Source organism: Mixophyes fleayi, chromosome 4 (assembly GCF_038048845.1).
Source record: "Mixophyes fleayi isolate aMixFle1 chromosome 4, aMixFle1.hap1, whole genome shotgun sequence".
NCBI lineage: Eukaryota > Metazoa > Chordata > Amphibia > Anura > Limnodynastidae > Mixophyes > Mixophyes fleayi.
In genome coordinates, this window is record NC_134405.1 from 122652461 (window position 1) to 122679172 (window position 26712).

At 38.9% G+C, this 26712-nt stretch overlaps 1 protein-coding gene across 1 annotated transcript in view; it reads left to right on the forward strand.

Annotated features, from left to right (window-relative positions):
• Positions 1–26712, forward strand: part of LOC142150736 (proprotein convertase subtilisin/kexin type 5-like) — a 110691-nt gene that overhangs the window by 35631 nt on the left and 48348 nt on the right. Inside the window, exons 8-10 of the mRNA XM_075205931.1 lie at positions 9308–9506; positions 11681–11904; positions 19720–19962. Coding sequence (XP_075062032.1) covers positions 9308–9506; positions 11681–11904; positions 19720–19962 — 666 coding nt within the window. The remainder of the gene's footprint in view (positions 1–9307; positions 9507–11680; positions 11905–19719; positions 19963–26712) is intronic.

Below are 26712 nucleotides of genomic sequence, written 5' to 3' on the forward strand. Positions count from 1 at the left end.
CCATACCCTCCCCTCACCAGCGATCCGCTGTCCCACCTCGTGTTCACACCCCTCAGCACTTCAGCCTAAGGGGGAAAGCAGACAAATTACTGGAAGACAATGGTGCAGTTGAACGGAGAGGAGGTGTCTTTTCACTCAACTTCGTTTGCCAACGCCTCGATTTGCTCTAGGCCTGGTGCGGGACTATGGATATTTGGGACAGAGAAGAATGCCGCCCGAATAACCAATTCACTGTGATACAGGTGAGGGCCCTACCAAGATAGAGACAAAATCGTATGGAATGGTACTCGCCAGGGAAAACGGCCGCCTCTTCTTGATAGCCATCTGGAACCTAGAGAAAGGGGCGACATAACAACAACCACCCCTCAGAGCTAGCTGTCTATCTCTAATGTGTCTCCCATACTCACATTATTCTACATGTTAAGAATAACAGCAAATAAGCAGCTTCTGATTGGACGCTGTGCAACTCTATTGCTGTATTTACTGTATTACAGCTTATGCAAGTAGCGTTGCGCATGCGCAATGAGCTACGTTGCTTGCGTAAGCGCTAGCTACAGTATTAGGTGATTCCCCTACTAGCGTGGGAAAATGCCATAATACTGTACTTTGCTCTTACGCAAACAACGTAAGATCATTGCGAAACGGACCTCCTACTAATTAGGAGGTGTTTGCGGCGTCTCAAGAATTTTTTTATTTTTCTTCAAGCAAGCACACAGATTCTGGATGTACAAATATGGGCCCCTTCTGGGCGAAGTGTTCCAGTTTTTCAAGAATCGTTTATGGAGGTATAAAATGGATGGGACTGGGGCAAGCCGTCAAGATGGAAGTATAAATATTAAGGGACTGGGGCAAGCCAGAACCTTTGGAAGAAGAAAGAAGACATCATTGGTAAGTATTTGTTTTTTTTTATTTTTATTAAATAGATGTGGTAAAAAAGAGGGTGGGTAGTGTATTTATTGTGGGTTTTTTATTTTTAATAAATATATGTGGTGCTTATGAGGGTGTTGTTATTTATTTAACTTTTTTCTTTGTGGAACTACAGGTCCCAGCAAGCCAGGGATGTCAGGGCATGTTGGCACTTGTGGTTCTCCAAGTGCCAACATGCCCTGGCTGCCGTGGGTATGCTGGTGCTTGTAGTTATACAAGCAACAGCATGGCCACAGTTTTTTGGGCAACTGGCTGGCTGGGACTTGTAGTTCCACAAACAAAATTGGTGTCAGTTTGTTTTTTTCACTATTTACCGCCGTATTACCCTACTACCCACAGCCCAGGGGTAGTAGGAAGAGCCCTAGTGCTATCAGCACTGGGCTGGTTCTTTCTAGGGGGGGGGCCCGCTAATTTTTTTCGGCGGACCCCACTCCCTAGGGAATCCAGTCCAGCGCTGAACAGTCTAGGGTTGGTTAGTCATTATGGCAGGGGGACCCCTGCCGCGCATCCCCCTGCTATAGTGCCGCCAACCCTGGCTGATTTGCCTAGTGCTGGTAAAGTGAAAATCGGGGGGACCCCACACAAAATTTTTCCCCGATTTTCACGGGACCAGCACTAGTCAGGCAGCACTAGGGTTAAGCATCAATAGCGGGGGGACCCCACGCTTTTTTTTTTTCCAACTTTAATCTATTCTTTACAGTTTTAACACTGCCGGGGCAGTGTAACAGTGATGTGTTTGTACAACACGCTGCTATCAAGCAGCGTGTTGTATCTGGCGTGTTTTGATGCAAACTCTACTGAGTTTGCTAACTCGCAGCTTCATACATTGTAGACTTGTATAGCTGCAGTGGCAAACAGTGGTGAGTTTGATCTCTGGCGATTTTGCAAGTAGCGATTTTGACAGAAGCAGAACTCTGGCGATTTCGTATGAAAACTCAGCTTCATACATCGGCTAGTTTCAACTCTCCCGAGAAAATCGCTGGAGTTGCAAAATCGCACTTTGATATATTTACCCCCTGGGCGGGTTTGAATTTTTGGGTATTTTATACAAGTGGAGGGGGGCCTAGAGAGACAGAAACCAAACTGACTTTCTCCATTTCAATTAATATTGTACAGTCTACAACGCTGAATATTTTAGTATTTTCTACAAATGTAGGGGGACCTATAGAGACAGAAACCAAACTGCCTTTGTCCATTTCTATTAATATTGTACAGTCTATAACGGCTGAATTTTTTTGTATTTACAACAACTGGAGGGGGGCCTAGAGAGACAGAAACCAAACTGCCTTTGTCCATTTCTTTACATATTTAAGTATAAGTGTAGGGTGTAATATACATCCAAAGACGATGGCTGCATTGCCAATATTCATAGATGGAGAGAAAGACTATCTGGTTCGTGTGTAGAATTAATGAAGGCCTACCAGGAAATAAACTGTTTTTTTGGATAATTTATTAGCTTTACAATTACATTACTTATCCTAGAAACAGGTGGAGCACTAAATTTGGTTATTTTAGGGCCAAAAACATTGATTTTTAATGAAAATAGCAAAACAAAACCAAACAAAACCAAAACCAAAACAGGCAAGGGCGGTTTTGCAAAACCAAAACCAAAACCAAAACATGAAGGTAATCCAGATCCAAAACCAAAACCGAAATCAAAACACGGGGGTCAGTGAGCATCTCTACTTCAAACCCTACAGGCCTCATGCCTGCCTTACCCACAGGCCTTAGGCTTATCTATGCTTCCCCACAGACCTAGTGTCTGACTCTCCTCAGGCCTATAGCCTGGTGCTTTGCCCCTTCAGGGATATTAATCCCCCTGGTAACCCCTATTTCAAGGGATCACTGCGCCCGTGGTCGTCTTCTTTTCTTGATTCGTTGGCATCTCTCCAGGCCCGTAGCTCTGGACATCTGACGATGTCTTTCTCCTTCAGCCTCTGCAGCCGAATTACTAAATGGTGCCAGACACAGTGCCTTAAATAGCTGCCGTCATGTCAACATCCCTTTGTGACAGCTCTGATCTGCTTGCCGTGGCGCCAAAAATACAAACGGCCAGAGGTGAGCCTGAGTTGGCTCACATTCCCAGCCACTGATTGGCGGACAGTGGGAGGTGAGCCCTCATTGGCTCACCTGTCAACTGTTGCCAGCGCCGGGACCTGCAAAGAAGAAAAAGTTGGACCTACCTGCACTGGATCCCCGGATAGTTAAGTGCAATCTTATCCTCTTTTTGAGCCTTCCTGTCTTCTCCCTCTTCACGGTCTCCAGGGAACCTCTCACAGGGATACTTACATTTTTACAGCCATTAGGATCCAAAAGGGTGTGTCAATATGTGTCAAAAGTCCATCCTTTTTTTAAAATGGGGAGCCCTAGACTATTGTAACCTGATGCTAATATAATGGACACATACTGTGTGCTCTCTAGCTAAAAAAGATGATTCACCTTCATATACGTCAAAGGGTGTAATTTTTTTAGGGGCATATTCAATTAGCTTGGCAGTCCGCGATTACGCACCCATTGCGCTTTACTCAAAGTAATATGGTACCACAATTCAGCGGATTTCCCTTTGCAGCCCTATGGATAAGAAGGAAAATCCGCCTTATTGCGGTACCGTGTATTACTGTCGCCGGCCGTTCCGGCGTGTAATCAAGCCAAGCTAATTGAATATGCCACTTAATGTAGAATTTTACTACAATTTTTAAAATGTAACAAATGAGATGTGCAAACCAGGAAATATATATTGTGTAACATGCACCACAGAGTGAAGGGTTACATATACATAATACACAACTTACTGCAACTGTCCAAACAAGCATGTGTAGATCTCTAGATACCACGCTTCCCATTTACTATGTCTTAAAGTGACACATTTTTCCCAGAAGAATACCATGTTACCAGGAGAACATGCAGGTCTTACAGTTCTTTCCCTTGAGCTATGTTCTCTGATCTAACAGAGATATAGCATGCAAGCAGGCTTCAGAAAGCACTCCTAATTTTCAGTCTGTCAGGGACTGCTGTTAGAAACGTATATGTCTTCTGCCTTAGGCTACATACACACTAGATTTTAGATGCAAAATTTTACATTTAAAATGTGTTTTTTTATGCAAGTTAAGCTCTGGTTTATGGTTTAAGTTCTGTTAACACTCACATGATGACATAGCTATAACTCATTTAGAGATGACACCAACACTTGCGTGGTTGCAAATTAGCAGCAGCATTTATTGATTACATAAATGGAGGAAGCATTTTACATCTCATCCTTATATTTGCAAATATATATCTATATATAACCATCGCTACCGGATCTAAACAATTTACATAAACCCCATTATAGCTTAATTTTACTGCAATATTGTTCTATCTCACCATCAAAAGGCCTCAAGTATGGAGGTCCATTGCCATTAACTGCCTGCCAACCACTATATGTCAGCTGCAAAGGACAGCCTCACAAAACACCATCATCCCTTCAGACCTTGCCTTGGGATTTAACTTTTACATATAATAGGGTTCATGTACCAATGAAGGGGTAATTTACATAAACCAATACCTTCCAACACATCGGTTACTAGGGATATGTGATAGGTGCCACTGTCCAGGATGTAATGATGAAGAGTGCTAGTGCTGCCCTTGGATGCCGTTATACAGGCGGCACCACAAGTACCTCTACTAATGCTCTTATACCTCTAGCCATCAAACCTTTGTGCCTTTGTGGATCTTAGGACTTGGATTCAGAGAGTCAGCTGTACAGAATGCGAGCTCTTGCAATGTGTAATGGAGATCTGATAGGGGGCTTTGCATTGTGCAGTGGACATAAAGTGGGGTTGTGCATTGTATAATGGACATCAGAGCGTGTTGTGTTGTCTGAGGTCTGTATTTCCCTGTGTCTGTATTGATAGCCAGAACAGCTCTGAGACCATTCTCAGTCAGTATAGATGAACTGGGATTATCTCATTGATTAGTGTACTGAGTGATGAGTGTCTCAAAGCTACTCTGATTGACAGTTCTCACTGTCAGAATGGAGAGATTTGTAGGGTGCTATAGTGCTTTGAAAGCGCTAACTCCATGGGCTAGACATACCACATCAGTTGTTTGGCCATGTCTCTTCCGGCCTAATATTGATCATTAACATAGGAGGGCACCAGTATTGCCTCTTGCCCAGAGCGCTAAAATGTCTGATATTGATCTACCCTCCGAGAGCCTGCTTGTCACAAAACTTATCTGCTCTACATTCTTGTGCTGCTGATTTCCTCTGTCTCTCTGTAGAGAGTAGTAGTCAGCACTTCCTGGTTTGACCGGTCACATAATCATGGCTGGGAGGCAACATATTCAGATACGCAGAGTATATAAAGCTCAATCTGACACTGCAGTTGAGTCAAAGCAATAGGTTTCCACACCGGTCTGACTCCCTGTTGTGCTGTAGAAGCTGAGTTTTCCTGTGCTTCTTCCTTGGATTGCTTATCTGCCTATTAACACCTCATGTACCAGTCGTTGCTTGCATTTGACCACTCTCTCTCGGATCCTGATTTTGTACTGCACTAGTGCCTGTGTACCAGTTCTAGGCTTGCTATTTGACTTCCCTTCTGCATACAGATTCGGTACCTTGCTACCACCAGTGTACCAGTCCTCGGCTTGCTGACCTGCTTCTGGATTACCCTTCGTCCATCACAGGTGTTATGCCTGGTGACTTTTCAAAGAGCTATGAACTGCAGGCTCATTATATGTACAGTACCCATCTTGATTTAAGTATTTAATTTTAATAAAAATATTATAAAAAAATATATTTATTTAAACCAACAATATATTTATTAATGATTATATGGTTTAGAGTTGTTTATTTATTTTATATTATAAATGTTTTGTATGCGCTCTGATGTGACCTTATACTGCATGCATGTTTGTGCTTACACTGCACTCTGTTCTGTCAACATATGGCAAGTACCATTAAGGCAGAGCATACATACACCCAGATTCAAAACGAGACACATTTTGAGATCCGGTTGAATTTGAATATGGTCGGAACTACTACTCATGATCTGTATTCCTTTTTAAAACGTAACTTTCGTGCCAATTTGAATCAGGCCCCATATATCCAGATCTGTTAAATGCATCATGTCTATATTAAAAAAACATGGTTGTTCACTTTATATTTGACTATGCATGATGACTACTTCCCTATTACCATCAGACTGATCCACACTTTTACGTATCAGTACCAATAACAGTAACATATTGTCCTTCATTTTACTGATTAAATCCCTCATTTGTGCCACTCCCCAAAAAATTTCTACCACATGAATTACTAGCATGTTAAGTGCACAGTTAGCCTCTGCAGGCCTGTTGCTACACTTGGGCTTGGACTTAAGTGGGCAGCACTCACACAGCACTCACATCTGTCTATTACATGATTTGGGTAGTAACCCCTTAAACAAAAATAGATCCTTATACGAGCAGATGATGCAGGGAGGAGTGGTCCTGGTAGTATAGGGCAGTTCAGGTCCAGACCTCGAGCTTGGATGGGCCGCACTACTTTTGGTTAGCCCTGTGTATGGTGCTGTGCAGTATGTAACAGGTTACTCAAACTTGCCATGGACATTGACCAGTTCAGGAAACCAGGTGGACATTTCAAATGAGGATCAAAGGCATGTATGCGCTCTAATCAATAGTAATGAAAAAATAGAGATGTAGTAGTAATAACAGACACCAAGAAAAATTGGACAGGATGTGGCCATCTCCTGGACCTCTGGTCAGGACTTGGCCTTCTACTGGACTTCCAGACTGAACCTTCTGGCAGCTTACAATGGACCTGTGACAGCTTACTCTGACAATGGCAGATTCCCCTGCGATTGACAGTTTACTCTGCAGCCTTTAAGTAACTTAGTCATACTCCATGTTAGACTGACAGCTCTTTTAACAAGATTGTCAGCTCTCTCTGTCAACTATGCACTATTCTCTGTAAGACTTGCAGCTTTTTTCGAGGGTTGTAGCCTTTCCTATTGTCTCTAGTTTCATTGTTATGGCATTGGCTTCTCTGTCTTTGTGTCACGGGCACTAGGAGTTGCTACCCGAGTTTCACCAGATGGTACTCTGCTGGAGAGGCGGGGATATGGCACGCACCTCAAAGCAGGCAGGTGAATGATTGGAGCGACACAACAGCAGGAGAGTAGAGATGGTCTGAGGCAATCAACGACTTGGAGTTGTAAACTGGAAACTGGAGATAAGGTAGACACGAGGAGTGGACGTGAATCGGTGATGATAGGTAGAGGAGGAGTCAGTGGTCTGCGTACAGCAAGTTGTACCACTGCTCTGATGGGAAGAATAGGATTGGTGCAGGTAGGTAGCAGGGTAGTCGGTGGTCTGCGTGCAGCAAGTTGTACCACCGCTATGGGGAGGAAACGGGTCCAGGTGTAGGTAGGTAATAGGAAAGTCAGTGGTCTGCGAGTAGCAAGTTGTACCACCGCTGTGATAGGAGGACTTGTCCAGGTGCAGGTATGTAGCAGGGAAGTCAGTGGTCTGCGTGCAGCAAGTTGTACCACTGCTGTAGAGGGAGTGAGGACTTGTCCAGGTGCAGGAGAGTGAAGTTGAAAGGCAAACTGTGGCTGTATGGGAACAGCGCAAGTAGAGCAATGTCTTGGAAGACACAATGAATAGTCTGTATAAATAGTTGGTGCCTTGCAGTGGGGAGAAGCTGATCACAGCAGGTTTGCACAATGACGCCAAGTAGTAGCGTGAGTAGATAACGAGCTTGAGTGACAGCTAGTCCAAACTGGAGCAATGCGGAAACACAGTCTATATGGGTACCTGTACCCTGCGCAACAAACAACAATGGATGCAACTGGTATGTGAGTAGAATAGATAATAGTCAATAGTTAGTAACGCATACCCAGTTGTGTATATCCGGAATCAGCTGAGAGGTAAAGCGTTGTAGCGGTATGGGAACCACCGCTGAGTTGAGCAGGGAAGCAGCGTGGAAGCTGTAACACGATCAGCAGGGTGTCAGCGTTGGAACGGTCAGAGGACCGCTGCTGAGTGGAGCCAGGAGCAGCGTGGAAGCTGTGACACGATCAGCGGGATGATAGTGTTGTAGCGGTATGGGAACCGCCGCTGAGTTGAACAAGGGAGCAGCGTGGAAGCTGTAGTAAGAACAATCTGCACACAGTTTGGAAACTGTACAACGAGTAAAGCTGGAAGCAGTTTGGGATCTGCACACACCTATAGAAGTTCACTGGGAATGAGACTTCAAGATCAGGCCCCTACCTAGGGTTGCAGGTGCCTGAAATAGGGTGAGGTGATTGATCTGTCAATCACCTCCATGGACAGGTGAAGCTACTAGCGAGACCTGCGCATGCGCAGATGGCAGGATAGCGAGCGGCCACGATTCCACACAGGTGTAGGGAGAAAAGATGGAGGACCTCGCACCAGAGTAGAGGCACTCACGGTCCGGTGAGTGACACTTTGCTTCTCCCTGTAGTGCTTCTCTACCAGGTCCAGTGACTCCTTATCAGTATTGGGGGATTCAGTTGCGCTGCATTCCTCTCTCCATCAGCTTTGTGAACCTGCAGTCCCAGCAATGGCCACACCAACTGTTACGAATCCCTATGCATCTGGCACATTCTAGCGTAACTTCCTTCTCCGCTCCTCAGGGCTGCTGGAACGTGACCTTTACAGTGCCTTAGAAAGCGTGGGACTGCCCCTGCCAGCTGCTCCTCCGCCAATGTTTCTAACCTCCTGGGACACAGTGCTGGGTCTGGGGGGTTAAACATAGAATATTGAGCAGTAATACATATTTTCATGCTTGCTCACATACACAATTAAAATAGAAATAAACCAGCACATTTGCAAACACACACATGTGCATATACAAACAATAGGAAAGACACATTTGCAGAGGGACAATACATCATCAGTTACATCACCAATACATTTGCCTGTTTCTTGTTTCTTTATTTGAAGAGGAAACATGAAAAGTACAGGAAAAGTACATCTAACACAATAAACATTGCAACATAAGTATAAAGAGTGCTGCTCACATCACCAGGTCCATCCATTCGATCTGTGCCAAATGACTGGATCCTCACGCAACTAGTCAGCTTGGACATTGAGCGCACCTATGGTCAGATGATAGGATTGTCTACACCAGATTTTCTGCCACTCCTGATGGACATTTGAAACCTCCCAACGAGATGTTGATTGGGATCAGAAGTAATTTTAAGCTCACATATGGAGCAAATTAAAACATCATTAGCTGTCAGAATCAAATTGTGCATGGGTACCGTATGTGTAATAATACATTTTATCATTGAACAGATTCATCACATGTAATGTGACCTTCATTCTATGACAGAGCATCCCAAGATGCACATCTAACAACATTCCTTTGTTCTAGGTTATTTTCTGGATGAAGAAAATCAGTGTATCTCAAACTGTCCACAAGGATTCTTTGGAGACACGTTTAGTCAAACCTGTGAAAAGTGTTCAGTGACATGTGAAAGCTGTGCAGGTAGCACTGATAACTGCCTAAAATGTAATACCCAAGATCATAACTTGGTCCTTCATGAAGGAAGATGTCTTTCTAACTGTCCAGAGTAAGTAATGGAGTAGTAAATAATAATAATAATAATAATAATAATAATAATAATAATAATAATAATAATAATAAAAATAAATAAATAATTGGACATTATATAATTTAAAAAAATAATTACATGTAACAAATGTAGAAGAATATGACATATACTGAGATTAGTTCTAAAGTATGTTTTTGACTATATATCTGTCTAGGGAAATGTCATGTCTTCATCTCTCCTCATTCCATTCCTACAACATCACCGGTAACTGCAAAAAAATGGCAATTGCCAGTGGCTGCTTTAACATTGGTGGCTGACAATGTTTCTCCTTTACAGTAGCCACACATACTTTCCCATCTACCAGCTACACTTGTTATTCCCTTTTGTATCAAATGTTCCCAAGGATAGTACAGTCTGTTTCATGTCACTGTATGTTATTTATTTGCATCATGACCACTCAATGTATAGTGCTATCATCATCATCATAATTTATTTATATAGCGCTAGCAAATTCTGTAGCACTTTACAATTGTTAACAAACATTAATAAAACAATACGGGATAGTACAGACAGACAGAGAGGTAAGAGGGCCCTGCTTGCAATCTATGGGATGTAATATGTCGGTGTTTTATAAATAAAGGATAATGATAATAGCAACAATAATAGGACAAAGCATTACAACTATCAAAACCACATTAGATGTAATATATGGATCCTGTACAATTTATACTTCTAGTATACTATATAAGATACATCAGTGCTGGGTAACTAGCTGCCCTCTGAGCCTTTATATGTGGCCCTCAGCACCATCTTACTTTAATGCCAGATTTCTTTGTTATAGCTTTATTTAAATGCCTGCTGAATAAATATGATTTTGATGAAAGGCATCGAGATCACCACCTGTTGGTCATATTTGATACTGTAATTTTTATTTTAATTTGGAAAAATAATGATTGCCTTCAAGGCCATCTCTGATTAACCCTACTGACATCATAGCCTTTGTAATACTCAATTATAATGAAGGACATCTCCAAGCTGAACTAGATCCTTAATAGGTATTATTTGTATAGAAAGGCAAATAATACATTAATGTAAAGAGAGGAGCATAATTGACAAGTTATATTAAAGTTAAACTGTATAATCAGATACAAATCATCATGGTCAGCTTAGAACAACAAAGATAAATATGGTTGCAAGATGAAGACTCAGGCTGTTAAATTGTTAATGTGCTATCATAAAGGAAATATTTGTTAATAATAATAAGAAAGGGTATGAAAATCTAATAACACAAAATAATAACACTAAAATATGTATAAGAAGTAAAAGATATACAAATAAAGAGACAACAAAAATGAGGTCGGCCAAACAGACAAATGTACTGTTCATGACAAGTTTTTGAATATATTAGAGATAATCGCAAACCCCAGCACCACACGTTCGTCACATACATGCTTCGTTATGAGCCGGCCTATGGGGGCAGTAGTGGCTGCAGAATAAATTAACCAGAATTTTTTTTAATGATCACATAAGGGAAACTCGAGCTATTTATTTGGTAGCAAAAATATTAATTTAGATTTGAAATAATCAACCAGTGTTAAAAAATGTATGTAATTTAGGGCATGGATAAAGAAGCAATGCATGGTGTAGCTTTACGTGTCTTTAACAAGGTAGCACATGCTTTAAATACATATACTTGGGCCAAATTATTTCAGCAGGAATTTCCCAAGGAAAGTAAGTTTTTGTAAACTGGACATTTATTAAAACTGGTGCAAAGAATAAAGGTGGGGTTGCCCATAGCAACTAGTCATATTTTAACTGCCATTGTTCTAGAGCAATTAAGAAAATAAAAGCAAGCATCTTATTAGTTACTATGGGCAACACCAACTTTTTCCTTTGAACCAGTTTTCAGAAATATACCCCGTTTGTGTGTAGGACACAGAAAGGTGTAAACAACAAGCTTTAGATTAATATTTGTAAACACAAAGAACATGCACTTTACACACATCATACTCTTACTTGCACAAATCTTGTAATAAATTGTGGACAGATTGCATTTACTCCCAGTTACACATCTTGGATCAGTTTCCAAATATTAAAAAGTTGTAAACCACTTCTAATGTATGTCCTACTTTCTTCAGAGATTTTAGCTACATATGGTAGCAGTCTTATAAATGTATTTTTCTTTCATGCAGAGCTTACTTTGAAAACTCTGAAGGTTTGTGTGAAGCTTGTGATGGTTCCTGCTGGACCTGTGATGAAAGCAAAACAAAATGTTTGTCCTGTGTGGATGGCCTGTATCTAGAGAACAGCAAGTGTCTTCTTAACTGCTCCTTGAGGTATTATCCAGATGATGATGGCTTCTGCAAGCACTGTCCTGCCCACTGCACTATCTGTGCAGAAGAAAGAACGTGTCTTGGTATTACTCAACTTTACTACAGTATTTCATTCATGCGAGGTTTATTGTATTAATGTGAATAATTTCAGACACAAATGTTAGGAGAGTTTTCACTCCCCTAAAAAAAAAAAAAGGCCCTTTCTAGAAGAACTTTGCAAAATGTAAAACATAAAAGCTTCAAACACACTAAAGTCTAAATAACACATAAATGATGCTAAAATTAAAGTTTGATTTAATAAAGGTGTTGGTTCTGAAGCCGTAGGAGGTTCTACTTGGATGTGGTATGTTGATTGCTTCAACGCTAGGCACACGTCTAGTTTCTGAAGGTGTCTCCGGAGAATGGAGAGCAAGCATGCGACTAATAATGCTGGCGTTATGTGATGCACAGCCACTGTGCTTTGTAACACCACAGATATTTGATCTGAAATTATCTTATTTAAAATTAGTAAATAGTTGGGAACTTGCGCCCTGAAGATCTCAGCAGTGTATTAAGTTTGCCCAAGGCAGTGATTAGCAATGATTATCGTGATAGGTAGCTGTCACTATAATCTCCACATCCAAACCATTTGCTTTTAAATTCTTTAATGTCTATCCCACTTACAAACAAATTACACACAAACAGCACTCATACAATAGGATCCTGTGCTGCTATCTCCTATGCAGGGGAAGCACGGATTTTGGTGGGATTCAAAACATAAAATCTATAGTTGAATAAGAACGACAGTGGCAATAACAGAATGTTCATGGAGGCCATTATGCCCTTACTTTTTGTGACCTATCACACATTTTCAGCATAGCATACATAAAATACACAAAATGTATGGCACATAAATATCTTGCCCTTCATTAGTCTACAAACCTCATTGTACAAATATTTATCTGGGGTCCATGTATTAAGGCAGTTATGCAGGAAAGAGCATTTTCACTCTTTGGATGGCCATCATCAAGGTGTATGACCATACAAGGAGTCGGGGAGGAGTGAAGGCACGCATGCATGGTAATAATGTTAATCCTCCCAAATGGCCTGTAGCGCCATTTCTTTCCTTCCTACTTGCGCTCAAATCACTGTCACCTCTGAGGTGGAGGAGGTCAATTTGTCAACTCTACTCCGCTTCAAATCAATTTACATATGATGTTGTTCTGTTCCAAAAACAGAGCACTCTGGCTCTATGAACCTTGTGTACTCTGGCTCTTTGTTGTGAATGGATTGGTTTTTCTCTGCCATCTGGTGTTTATAAGTAGTACTGTATTTTCATTTTTTTAATAACTCCCTTACAATTTTTTGGTCAATATTTCTTGACATGGGGGGATTCCAGACACCAGTAAACCACCTGAGAAACACCAATGCTGTGTATTTTATGACTGCTACTCCAGTTTGATTGGTGCTATCTGCCGATTCAAGCTCTTTTGTTCTTTCCCTTGCTCTTTCTCTCACTCTCTCGTGTCCATTTACTCTCACTACTGTATTTTTTTTCACTCTGAAAGACAGAGCTCTCTTATTTCCACTATCTATTTCTAAACCTCAGACAAGTTCTGTGTTTCTTCCTGCACCCTTCTTTGCATTGCTGAATTTGACTCAACTTTTCTTCCTCTAATACATCATCATCATCATCATTTATTTATATAGCGCCACTAATTCCGCAGCGCTGTACAGAGAACTCATTCACATCAGTCCCTGCCCCATTGGAGCTTACAGTCTAAATTCCCTAATATAGACACACACACAGAGACAGAGAGGGAAACAGACAGGGAGAGACTAGGGTCAATTTTGATAGCAGCCAATTAACCTACCAGTATGCTTTTGTAGTGTGGGAGGAAACCGGAGCACCCGGAGGAAACCCACGCAAACACAGGGAGAACATGCAAACTCCACACAGATAAGGCCATGGTTGGGAATCGCACTCATGACCCCAGTGCTGTGAGGCAGAAGTGCTAACCACTAGGCCACTGTGCTGCTATACACTCTTAAACGCTAGAGAAGAAGTGCATGGGGTAGCCCTAAATGGAGATATTTCCAATTAAAGAAAACACTACAAAAACTATACCAGTGAGTAAACAAATCATTCAAGTAATAGGCAACACAATAAATTACTACACAAGCCATTAAAAACAAAGCTATAGGAGGAAAATAAACTTTTAGGATGGGTTTGTACTGTGGTATATTCCACCAAAAACTCAAAATTTCAGCTTTGGGTGAAGTTATCATTTAACTATGTAAATTGAATAAAGTAAGCCCTCGTAATTTGACAAAACTGGTTTGTATAATAACACGTCTTATTCACAAAAATAGCTATTTAATAAAACAGGGTAAGTTGCAAAACTACTGTGACAACAATATATTGGCTTTCTTGATTTTAACCATGACAATATACTGCTTGCAGCTGGAAACAGATTGATTGCTATAGGTTACAGCACATTTACACAATTTGCATTTTGCTATTAAATCAATATATATTTGCTAAGTCTACATGAGTGTGAATGTACATTGTAGCATTTTATAGGTTTAGAAATATATAATAAATATGCTATATTGTATCTTGTGTCACAATGATGTGATACAAGATTTTTGCATTCATCTTTGGGCATTTATAAAATTTAGGACTTAAATAGTCATAAACAGAAAACTTTAAAAACAAAAATGTTCATGTCGTGCTTTGTATCATCCAATGACAACATCAGAGGGAGTGGATTCACAAACTATGATCAAAAAACATGTATGAAAGAAACATTTATAAAAACTAAAGTTTCTATACATTTTGAGCATTTATATTTGTGTTGTACTATACAGCTTTTTGCTGACAAATTGTGGTATATAAAGACTATTATGTTCATTAACATAATGTTTTGTTACTAACTTTGTCCCTTTACAGCTTCTGTAGTTTGTATTTAAGCCTTTATGTCACAACTAAGTGTTCGTCACGGTAGACAGATCCCCGTGGGTGGTCGCAACTGACAGCAATAAATCTCTGTGCCAATCTCACTAGAGATAATATGTGCAAAGAATAAAATGCAGACCTGGTCAGTAGAATGGAGCTGATTTAATGCTGTGATCACACAGATATTATAATGGCAGTGGCAGTAAGTGTACAGGCTGAGGTCAGGTTGCAGTCTCAGGTCAGATGCACGGGTTGTAGATCACCAGTAGTCAAATTAAAAGATAGGGGCTGGTACATAGCGAACAAGGGGTGGTCAGAATTAAAGGCCATGGTCTGGTACACAGATAAGTGATGGTGAGAGGTGAGACAAGCGATGGTGAGAGGTATAGACAAAGACCAATGCACAGGTAATGGATGAGCGATTGTTCATCTGTTTAGTGTAGGTCTTCTACACAAGTAGCAAATAAGCTGTGGTCTGAGGTATATCCAAGGTCTGGTACACAAGTGGTGGATAATGGTGGTCAGAGATATAGCCTCAGAGATATAGCCTAGGTCTGGTTTATAGGACACACACAGTCTGGTATGTTAGCTACTGGCCTAATGAGACTCCATAATCTGGCAACTGCAAACTCATGTTGCCGGTTACTTATAGGTGCATTTCCTCTGCGACCCATCACTCTATTGCAGACTTCTGGTAGGTGCAGACCATGTCCATCACTATTCACACTACTCCTGTTGCTTCTATTTACCAGCCTGTAATCCAATGCATAAAATGTATGTGACTCATATTTGATAGACAGTCTTTTGTACAAACTATTCTTCAAACTTTATTATACAACAAACAATGTAGTACTTACACATAAGTGAGGAACATTGCGGCATCAACATACTACAAGCGTTCCAAATGATCTAGCAAGCACAACAGAATGTAGAATAATAAAAAGGGTAAAATAGCAATATAACTCAACGCGTTTCATTCTAAAAAGAACTTTTTCAAGAGTGGATCATTATACATCTATATATATATATCAACATTTACTTTATTGTTGATCTTATTTTGTATTTGTCCTAGAATTGAGCGCTTTTGGTTTTGCACCTGTCTGTGAGTATTCAATAATCAATATATGGTACCAGAAAGAGGGTTATCCACACAATATCACTGGCAAGCATGGAAGTGCAAGGTAAACACATTGCTCTATTGAATCCAGACACAGGAAACATTTCAGAGAGGTGGGTAAGATGGAAGGGACTACTGACGCCATTAATTGCAAGTTATGATGCAGACAAATTGATCTAGAGTCAAAATTCAAAATACATACATATATGCAAAAACTTCTTATACAGCTTAACATGTTTTATGAAAAACAAGTTAATAGATGAGTGTTTAAATCAGCTAAAACTGATTCAAAGAGCTGTTCAAAAATCCATAGAAAATATCATTAGAGATCAGAAATGAATTAAGACTAAATACAAGGAGTAGTAGAGCAAGCTACTATAAAAAATTTTATTGCAACCTAGAGGGAGCATTAAAAATCTTGTGTCGCAATCTGTCAGTTGAAAGTAGAAAGGGCTCATTCCTCCTCTATCTGGAACAAGGTCTCCTAGCTTCTAATGGGATAAGCCTACGTCAAATATCCTTACATCATTGTGTTTCACAGCAAACTTTAGTATATGCAATCTTACACACCGAATTATGCTTCCCTTGGGGGCACACAGATCTCTATCTTTACATAATTGAGCGTTCCTATTTTCAAAATTTCTAAGTCATTCTCTTGATATTTTTCAACCTGGCTCTCTTACATTTTATCATATTTAATTCCTACCTAATTCCCTGTTCGGCACACTTAGTTCCCCCCCTTTTTTCTATTTACAACTGCTCCCTGACCCCACAACATCATGTTATGGGTTGTCAGAGAAGCTTGGCGGCAATTTACTTTTAGACAGACACCTTTTCAGTCACCTTTATGTCAATGGGCTGGATTCACCCAATAAGCGTACAATGACCCTGTCCTGTTTTAAAAAACTAAAGGCAGACATAGTCCTCCAACAGGTGTCCACTCACAACATTTATTGGAAAGCAGTTCACCCAAACATTTTTTTACAGTAGCCCCTTGTAAATGTAAGTTTTTGCCTAATTCTAGTTCTAATTCAAAATGGGGTCCTTTTTGTTCCATTGAGTTATCTTCTTTGATCAACAAAATATGGTATTTTCACACAATGGAGTACATGACGAGCATATTGTGAGGAACTGAGAAATAGTTCAATGCCACTTAAAGCTCTTAGTTAATACATTACAAATCACATTCTTCACTCTGAATTGCTTGATAACCCCGTTATAATTTTACAGTCCTTCCTACTTCATTATTGACAAATGTGTTTTTGACAAGCCTAGGTCACCCTTTCCCTTTCTCCACACACCCTTTCTTCTATCCTCTTTGCTTATTGTTTTCTGTGTTAGTGTGAAATCTCAGCAGATTTGTTGGATTCTACTGTAATGTAGACTGTAGTAATTGTAGTCCCACTGCATAAAAGTGGAAGCAAGAAAGAAGCGAGCAACTACCGGCCAGTAAGTCTTACATCTGTAGTAGGGAAATTTATGGAAACAGTGATAAAATAAATAGTTGTGGAATACCTCTAATCCAGTACCTTACAGGATCCCAAACAGCATGGATTTACTGGGGGGAAAATCAGGTCAAACAAATCTTATTGACTTTTTTTGACTGGGTGACTATAGTAAAAGATCGAGGGGGGTGGGGGCTGTATATGTGGCTTATCTAGATTTTAGTAAGGCTTTTGACACTGTCCCACATAGCAGACTGTTAAATAAACTCGAAAGCTTGGGATTGGATTCTAATATGGTTTAATTAATAAGATCTTGACTGCAGGAGAGAAAACAGAGAGATATATTAAATGGAGTGTATTCACAGGAGGGAAAGGTTGCCAGTGGAGTACCATAAGGATCTGTACTTGGACCAGTGCTTTTTAATATCATTATTGGTGACATTGCAAATGGTATTGAAGGAAAGGTATGCATTTTTGTAGATGACACGAAGATATGCAACAGGGTAAGCACACCAGGAGGGGTAAAACAAATGATCGATGATCTAGGTAGATTAGAGGAATTTTCAATAGAGTGGCAACTACAGTTTAATGCCAAGAATGCAAAATCATGCACTTGGGTCTCAAAAGCCCAAAGTCTTAATATAGTCAATGGCATTATAATGGAAACTACTGAGGAGGAAAGGGATCTAGGAGTCACTATATCAGGTGACTTAAAGGCAGGTAAGCAATGTAAGAAAACAATGAGGAAGGCAAGTCAGATGCTTGGTTGCATAGGGAGAGGAATCAGTAGCAGAAAGAAAGAAGTAATAATGCCACTGTATAGGTCATTGGTACGGCCTCATCTACAATACTGTGCTCAATTCTGGAGGCCATATTTCCAGAAGGATATAAATAAATTAGAGATTGTACAAAGAAGGGAAACTAAAATAGTGCATGGCCTACAGCACAAAACTTACCCGGAAAGACTAAAAGATGTTAATATGTATACATTGGAGCAGAGAAGGGAACTGGGGGAAATGATAGAAACTTTCAAAAATATGAAGGGTTTTAATAAGGTATAGGAGGGAAACATTCTTCAAAGGAAGATAAATAGTAGAACACAAGAACATGCAGTGAAACTGGAGGGAAGTAGATTCAGAGGACATTTGAGGAAAAACTACTTCACAGAAAGGGTAGTGGATAAGTGGAATAGCCTCCCATCAGAGGTAATACAGAAGAGCCATGTAAACATGCTTGGGATAGACATAAGTATATCCTTACAAAGATTAAAGGATCAAATAGGGTTTCAGGTTACAATTGGTTAAAAATTGGGCAGACTACATGTGCCAAGCGGTTCTCATCTTTTGTCAAATTCTATGTTTGTAATGTTAATTTCTTTATATTACAGATACCTGTTTTGTTTTCACAAAGTTAAATTTTTTTGGTAATTGTCATATTGTTATACTTACAATGTGAAGTACACCTTATCTACTTTGTATTTGCAGTTTAATTTGTAATACATTTAGAGGAGACAGACTCTGAGAGTGATGCAGAACAAAATGAGAAACTTGCAATTTTAGGGGCAGTTGAAAATGAGAGACAGAACAAAGTTGTAGAATATTGTGTACTAAAAGTGGATAAAGCCAATAATAATATGTTCTTGTTAAAACAGAGGCATGCAGAATAATGAGGCCCATAAGCTAAGGGTGATTTGATTGCTCCCATCTCTGCCACTGTGTTAATATTCCAAGGGTGACGGAGGGGAAGAGTGGTGTTCATAATGAGAGTTCCATTTCCTGTCCTGCGCGAACATAAAACTTTTATTTTAACATTACAAACAATATAAAATTACAGTTCATTTATAATGAAATGTGAGATTTTCTTTAGTAAAAAAATAGGCTTTCAATAAAACAAAACTTTACCAGTTTGCTTCTTTCTATTCAGGAGATTCTATATTCTTTGTTCAAGTGAAGTTGTAGTTGAAGTTGTAGTACTGAAAATCAGTGGGGTCTCTACTACAACCAGCGCCAAGGGGGGCAGGGCACCTAAATAATATTTGGGTTTATATATTTATCATTTAAAAAAAAAAATTAGTGTCAGTTGCCATTGACAACATCTTTCTGTAAGTCTAATTGGTTGTGCAAAGAATAGATCATGTACAAAATAACAATATTAGTGGCATTTCATGGTTATATATGCAAATGTTTAATATTTTGCTGGTCTTTTAAGATGTGTCATGGAAACACATAAGAAATCATTCTTGAGCAAACTTTTGTTTCACACAGTGTAAGATCAGCTTACACAGAGCAGACACAGTGTATAAAGCAGACTGAAGGCAAAACCCAAAGGGGCTGAATTATTCATGAAGAACTGCTAAGTAGGCAATGTACTGAATGTTTTCTCTGTTTCCTCTTGAAAGAATGCAGTTACTTATATCTTCTCTTCAATGGCACCTGCAAGGCTACATGTCCTGATGGCTATTATGAGGATCTTGATGCTGGAAGATGTGTTCCCTGCCACTTCAGCTGTGAAACATGCTCAGGAACATTGGATGATGACTGTGAGACCTGTCCTTCTGCTAACCCCAAGCTATACCAGGGGAGGTGTCTAGTCAGCTGTCCCACTGGAACCTTTTATAACTATGTACTCAGGGAATGCCAAGGTATGAAATCTGTCTCCAATTACAAAACAAAGATAACATATTTATTTTCCATTTTGTCATTTGTATTATTAATGATTGCTATAACATTCTCACCATCTAAGGCTAGGTACACACTGACTTCAAGGTCAAATCGCTCAGGTGATTCATGTGTACACACTGACACGATTTATCTTCAGATCTGTGCTCTAGTCGTTTAGAGAATGACAGCACAATAGTCGCTCATTCATTCATTCCTATCACACTGATTTAAAACCACCTTGTTATAGCTATCTACAAGTGCTTATGAATTTCGTTAGCTTCTGTTACTCTGAAACAAAATTTTCAGTCTCAGAACAAACGAGCAATCTATTCCATCTACAGCACTCTCTGCATTTAAGTCACCAGGACATGTTCATTCCTGGTATTGGCTGAAAAGACCATGACTCTGTAAGCGCTATGGAGATCATGATCGTGAGTGCATACACACTAAGTGATTGGAAGTAATCGGAAGATGATTGGAACGAGATTATTAAGTATGACCAACCAAATTAAATGACAATTGGCACTTTGAAATGATTGTCGTTCATTGTGTGATTATACACACTAATGCAATATATGGCCGAGCAATCGTTTATCGGGTGATTGGTCCAATAATCGGTTGAAAAACCTTCAGTGTGTACCTAGCACCTGTGTGAAGTAATGTGTTTACCAATTAAAAGTTTGGCTATTTTAGCAAATAGTATAAAAATAAAAATGTCAATAAAAATTCCCTTACCAAAATTTTGCTTGGACAGCTAAACGATATTCAGCTGCCCCAGCAAACTTGTATTCTTCTTTCTGCCCTCCAAAACTTTTCTCTATAGTCATGGCCAAAAGTTTTGAGAATTACATAAGTATTGGTTTTCACAAAGTTTACTGCTTCAGTGTTTTTAGACCTTTTTGTCAGATGTTGCTATGGGATACTGAAGTAAAATTACAAGCATTTCATAAGTGTCAAAGGTTTTTATTGACAATTACATTAAGTTTATGCAAAGAGTCAATATTTGCAGTGTTGACCCTTCTTTTTGAAGACCTCTGCAATTCGCCCTGCCATGCTGTTAATCAACTTCTGGGCCACATACTCACTGATGGCCTTCCATTTTTGCGTAACCAATGCTTTGCGTTTGTTAGAACTTGTGGGTTTTTGTTTGTCCACCCGCCTCTTGAGGATTGACCACAAGTTCTCAATGGGATTAAGGTCTGGGGAGTTACCTGGCCATGCACCCAAAATTTCAATGTTTTGGTCCCCGAGCCACTTAGTTATCAATTTTGTCTTATGGCAAGGTGCACCATCATGCTGGAAAAGGCATTGTTTGTCACCAAACTGTTCTTGGATGGTTGGGAGAAGTTGCTCTTGGAGGATGTTTTGGTACCATTTTTTATTCATGGCTGTGCTCTTAGGAAAAATTGTGAGTGAACCCACTCCCTTGGATAAGAAGCAACCCTTCACATGAATGGTCTCAGGATGCTTTACTGTTGATATTAGACAGGACTGATGGTAGCGCTCACCTTTCCTTCTCCGGACAAGCGTTTTCCAGATGCCCCAAACAACCTGAAAGGGGATTCATTAGAGAAAATGACTTTACCCCAGTCCTCAGCAATCCAATCCCTGTACGTTTTGCAGAATATCAGTCTGTCCCTGATGTTTTTTACTGGAGAGGAGTGGCTCCTTTTCTGGCCTTCTTGACACCAGACCATCCTCCAAACGTCTTCGCCTCACTGTGCGTGCAGATCCATTTACACCTGCCTGATGCCATTCCTGAGCAAGCTCTGCACTGGTGGTGCCCCGATCCCGCAGCTGAATCAACTTTAGGAGACGGTCCTGCCTCTTCCTTTGACGTTCTCGGGCACCCTGAATCCTTCTTCACCACTATTGAAACTCTCTCCTTGAAGTTCTAGATGATCTGATAAATGGTTGATTTAGGTGCAATCTTACTAACAGCAATATCCTTGCCTGTGAAGCCCTTTTTGTGTGAGGCAATGATGACTGCACGTGTTTCCTTGCAGATAACCATGGTTAACAGAGGATGAACACTGATTTCATGCACCACCCACCTTTTTAAGCTTCCAGTCTGTTATTGTAACTCAATCAGCATGACAGAGTGATCTCCAGCCTTGTCCTTGTCAACACTCTCTCCTGTGTTAACGAGAGAATCACTGACCTGATGTTGGCTGGTCCTTTTGTGTCAGGGCTCAAATGCAGTGGAAATGTTGTTTTTGGGATAAAATTAATTGTCATGGCAAAGAGGGACTTTGAAATTAATTGCAATTCATCTGATCATCTTCATAACATTCTGGAGTATATGCAAGTTGCCAACATTAAAAAACTGAGGCAGCAGACTTTGTGAAAAACAATATTTGTGTCATTCTCAAAACGTTTGGCCATTACTGTAGCTCTGAAGAACATTGCAATGTTCCAGCTGCTCCCTGACAGAGGTCTTATAATCAAAATCAAGAAAAACTTCAGAATTTGTTTTAACCTGCTGCTTCTGTATATACTGAATGTAACTCCACTCCTGTTACTTGCACCACTATTGCAAGGATTACAATGGGGAAGAAGTCAGTGATGGTGAGTGGTCTTGTAGAATCCCTTCTGACTGCCTAGGCTGATGATGCAGTTTTGGAAATAAGCACATATACTTTCCTAATATTCTTTTATTATATTTGTTTTTTAATTGGATAAGCAAAGATACTGTATTAAACAATGTAAATACAGAATGCATAAAGTAAGGATCATATACAGTTTTCAGTTATTTATAACAGCGTAATTTCAATAAGTAAACACATTTTAGCAGTCATTAATTTTGTGTCTGCCTTTGATTGGTACTCAGAATGTAGCACGTTGCCCTTCAGGGGACTGGTCCTCTTCCTGTTCTCCTATGAGATGGATAGATTGTCAATATAGTACAGTATATTCTGTACTAAACATGACAAACTTCATTTAAAAAGCAATAACCATGTGTGTAATTTCCATTCCTCTCATATTTAAATGATCTCTTATGTGCAATGATTAACATCTGATGCCACTTAAAACAATAGCTTTTGCTGAGTTGAATGATTTCTTGTTTATAGTTTATGGTCTACTTTTGCTAATCTTCTCCTGAAGGAAATAAATATAATATAAAGTAAGCGCTTTGGATAGCAATTTGTTTCAATTAAAATATTATTATCAATTTTTATTTGCAATCTTTTTTCAATTTCTGCAGTATTTTTAGTCCATGGTGGTGACATGCCGACATCTGAATGTATTATCATGAATGGCTAGTTACATAAATGGAAGTATCCATTACCATTCTAAATAGGAACTTTCTATTACTGCAATTAAAAATGTTCTTTACTTGTAAAATGCATTTTAATTGAATGTCTGTTTTGAAACTGACTGCATAACTCTGCTTTTATTTCTCTGGCTATTGCTTATGTGACATAGCAGCACATTCTTTCAGCTCACACTTGTGCCATAGGTTTGGTTGCTTTGGTCTTGAGAAAGTGAATGGGTGGAATGGAATGTTATTCATTAACGAACAGAAGCCGTTCTGGAGTTGCTCTGCTGTCTGACATTGGAGACAAAAATAAGATTAACAAGATCACACTTTGTACAGAAGAGCATGAGTTGAATGACTGAAACCGAATGGCTGAGACTGTATATCTGGACACATAGACTGCTGCAGTGTCCTCAATATACTCTCCTTTATCAGTATGCCTCAATTTGAGACATACTGATTTACTCTACACCATTATTTGAGTTGCAATTATAGAGCTACGCAATCTAGGATTTGTATAGGTCATTGCATTTTTTTTTAACATTGTAAGACTATATAAAATGTATTATTAGCATCATTCAAGGCAATTTGTCTATAGTTTTGCAAGAAAAATATTGATAATTTGCACAAAGGGCCCCATTTAGAGTTAGGAAAAATACAGCTAGAAGGTACAATTTTACACTTGGGCCAAACCATGTGGTGCTGTTATTTTTATTTTTATTATTATTATTATTATTATTATTATTATCATTTATCTATATAGCGCTAGCATATTCTGTAGTGATGTAGAATTGGGAACAGCACAGTAATAAAGCAAGACTAGGTATTACAGACAGACAGAGGTAGGAGGGCCCTGCTCACAAGCTTGCAATTTATAGGACAATGGGAGTGTGATATATGTTGTTAAGTTCTACAAATTGCATATTGGTCCAGCCAGATTGCAAAGGTAGAAAGTGCTTAGTGGGCTATATGATCCAGTCACACATCAAAGTTACTCAGGAGGACTGGGGTCAGATGTTTGATTGAGTAACAACACATGCAAATTGTACACAACACATGCAATTCTTATGCGAATTGTGTAGTGGGTAAAAATAGGGATCCTAGGGAGGTTAAGAAGGTGATGAATTTGATAAGCTTGCCTGAAGAGGTGGATTTTCAGAAAATGCTTGAATGTTTAAAGACTAGAGGAAAGTATCATTGTGCAAGGGAGAACTTTCCACAAAGTGGGTGCAGCCCGAAAAAGTCCTGTAACTGGGAGTGGGAGCAGGAAAATGAATGTGGATGAGAGAGGCAGATCTTGTGGAAAACAGAAATGTCAAATTGGGAGATATTTTGAGACAAGTGAACAGATATATGTTGATGCAGTTTTGTTGATGGCCTTGTATGTTAATATTTTATATTGGATTCAGACAGGCAACCAATTTAGAGGCTGACGGAATGGATCTGCAGTAGAAGAGCGATTTCCAAGGAAAATCAATCTAGGTGCTTCTAGCTGCTTTGTGCAAAATAGATTGTTTGACGATTAACCCAATAGGCTGACTAGGCTGCAAGCCTTTTTTTGGGAGGGAGAGGTGTGCAACATTTCTGGGGGTGCAAAATTATGACAGGGAAAGATATAAAATGAAATTACTTTAAAAATATAAGAGAATACTTGTCCTCCAAAGTAAAAAAGGAAAAATGAAAGAGAACTGTAGTGAGGTTTTATTCTTGATGTATTCCTATGGTAAAAGCTGAGGATAAGTGAGTAAGAGAGACAAGGATTGCGACAGGAAAAAAACACAGGAACATATATATTGGTGGGTGGGGTGAAGGAGCCTGAATTTTAAACTAAGGATTAGTCTATTGCTATCTATCACGTACTAGCCTGGGGTGGAAGACGAGGGGTGCTACAAAGCCCAAAATAGTCTTTGCATTGTAAATTCCCCAAAAAAGTCTCGTCACAAGATTTCCTTTAGTAATTTCTGTTTATTGTAACGTTCACAAATATATCTCAAAGATAAGGAAACAGACTGTAATTAATGACGTAAAAGCATGAATTATATATATATAATAATATAATATTTGATAAACACTAAAGATAAGTCTAGTAGAAATGAATTTCAAAGTGTAGACTGTATTACCCGTTTCAATTCACAATACAAACAGTTAGAACAGAATGTCCGCAAACATTGGTCTCTATTAAGTATAGATATATCATTGACTAATATCTTCTCTAATAATCCAAAATTTATCAATCGTAGGGCGAATTAGTTAAAGGCAGTTCTTTAAACCTAACAAATTCACTTCAATTACAACAAAAAATGTTTTTTTTTCTGATGTGTAAATTGCATCATATGTAAGACCTGTAAAACTAAAGTATCTCAAATAAAGAAAGTAATATCTACAACTGCTGGAAAAAAATGAAGATCAATCAATTTAGCACCTGTAGTACAAAAAGTTGTATACATCTTAACAAATGTACATGTAACAAATAATATATAGGACTTACCTCCATAAAATGAAAAGAAAGATGGCACGAACATATTCGTAGTATTATAAAATGACAATGACATACAATCTACATTCCCTTTTTAGTCATTGTAAGAAAGAACATCAATGTAATATCCAAACTATTATTGATTTTTGTGGGATTAAATTGGTTGAGGGTGATTGGATGCAGAAGGATATGAAAGAAGATGTGAAATGGAATTAATATATTTATTTGATACTTTTATTCCAAATGGTCTAAATCTGGATTTTGAAATCAAGTGGGTTTTTTTTTATAATGAAACCAATTTTACATTTTGGATTACTATAATATATTTTCTTGCACTTAACCTTGACTCATCATGAGTCTTTTTTCATCTTAAAAGGATTAGTTATATAGCTCTTTCATATATGAAGTTAGTTACTAAATTCATCTTTAAATAGATATGATTTCTATTTTCTATTGAAGACCATATTTTAAGTTTTCTTTAGAGATAGGATTGCTATGCCATTTGATATATTTGTTTGACTCATTGTGGTCAAAATTATAATTGGCATGCTCCCTCATTGTAAAATTCACTATAAGAGAGTTTATTTGATGCAAGTGTCTACAGGTACTATAATATTATTAGTGAATTGTGAATTATAAGATACTATGTTTACAATATATTATTTACTAGATGTATGTGTTACAGTAAATTACTATTATGTATTGTCTATAAAAGTGAGGTTCAAATCTCAAAACCATAATTTTTATTTAATCTTTTAAATTTCAGTTCAGCTTTAAGTTAGTGACAAATGCCACATGATTCCAAAGTATGAATGGAATATGTTTCTTGTTACAAAACTTAATACTACTCATTACGGTAACTATTAGCTAGCGGATGGCTTGGTAATATTATTCTATCCGTCTGATATCTGTGATGTATCTGCACCATTAGTTTAATTTTATTAAGAAGACCGTTGCTTGTTTGCAGTTTGCATCTCCACTATATATTGGAGATAT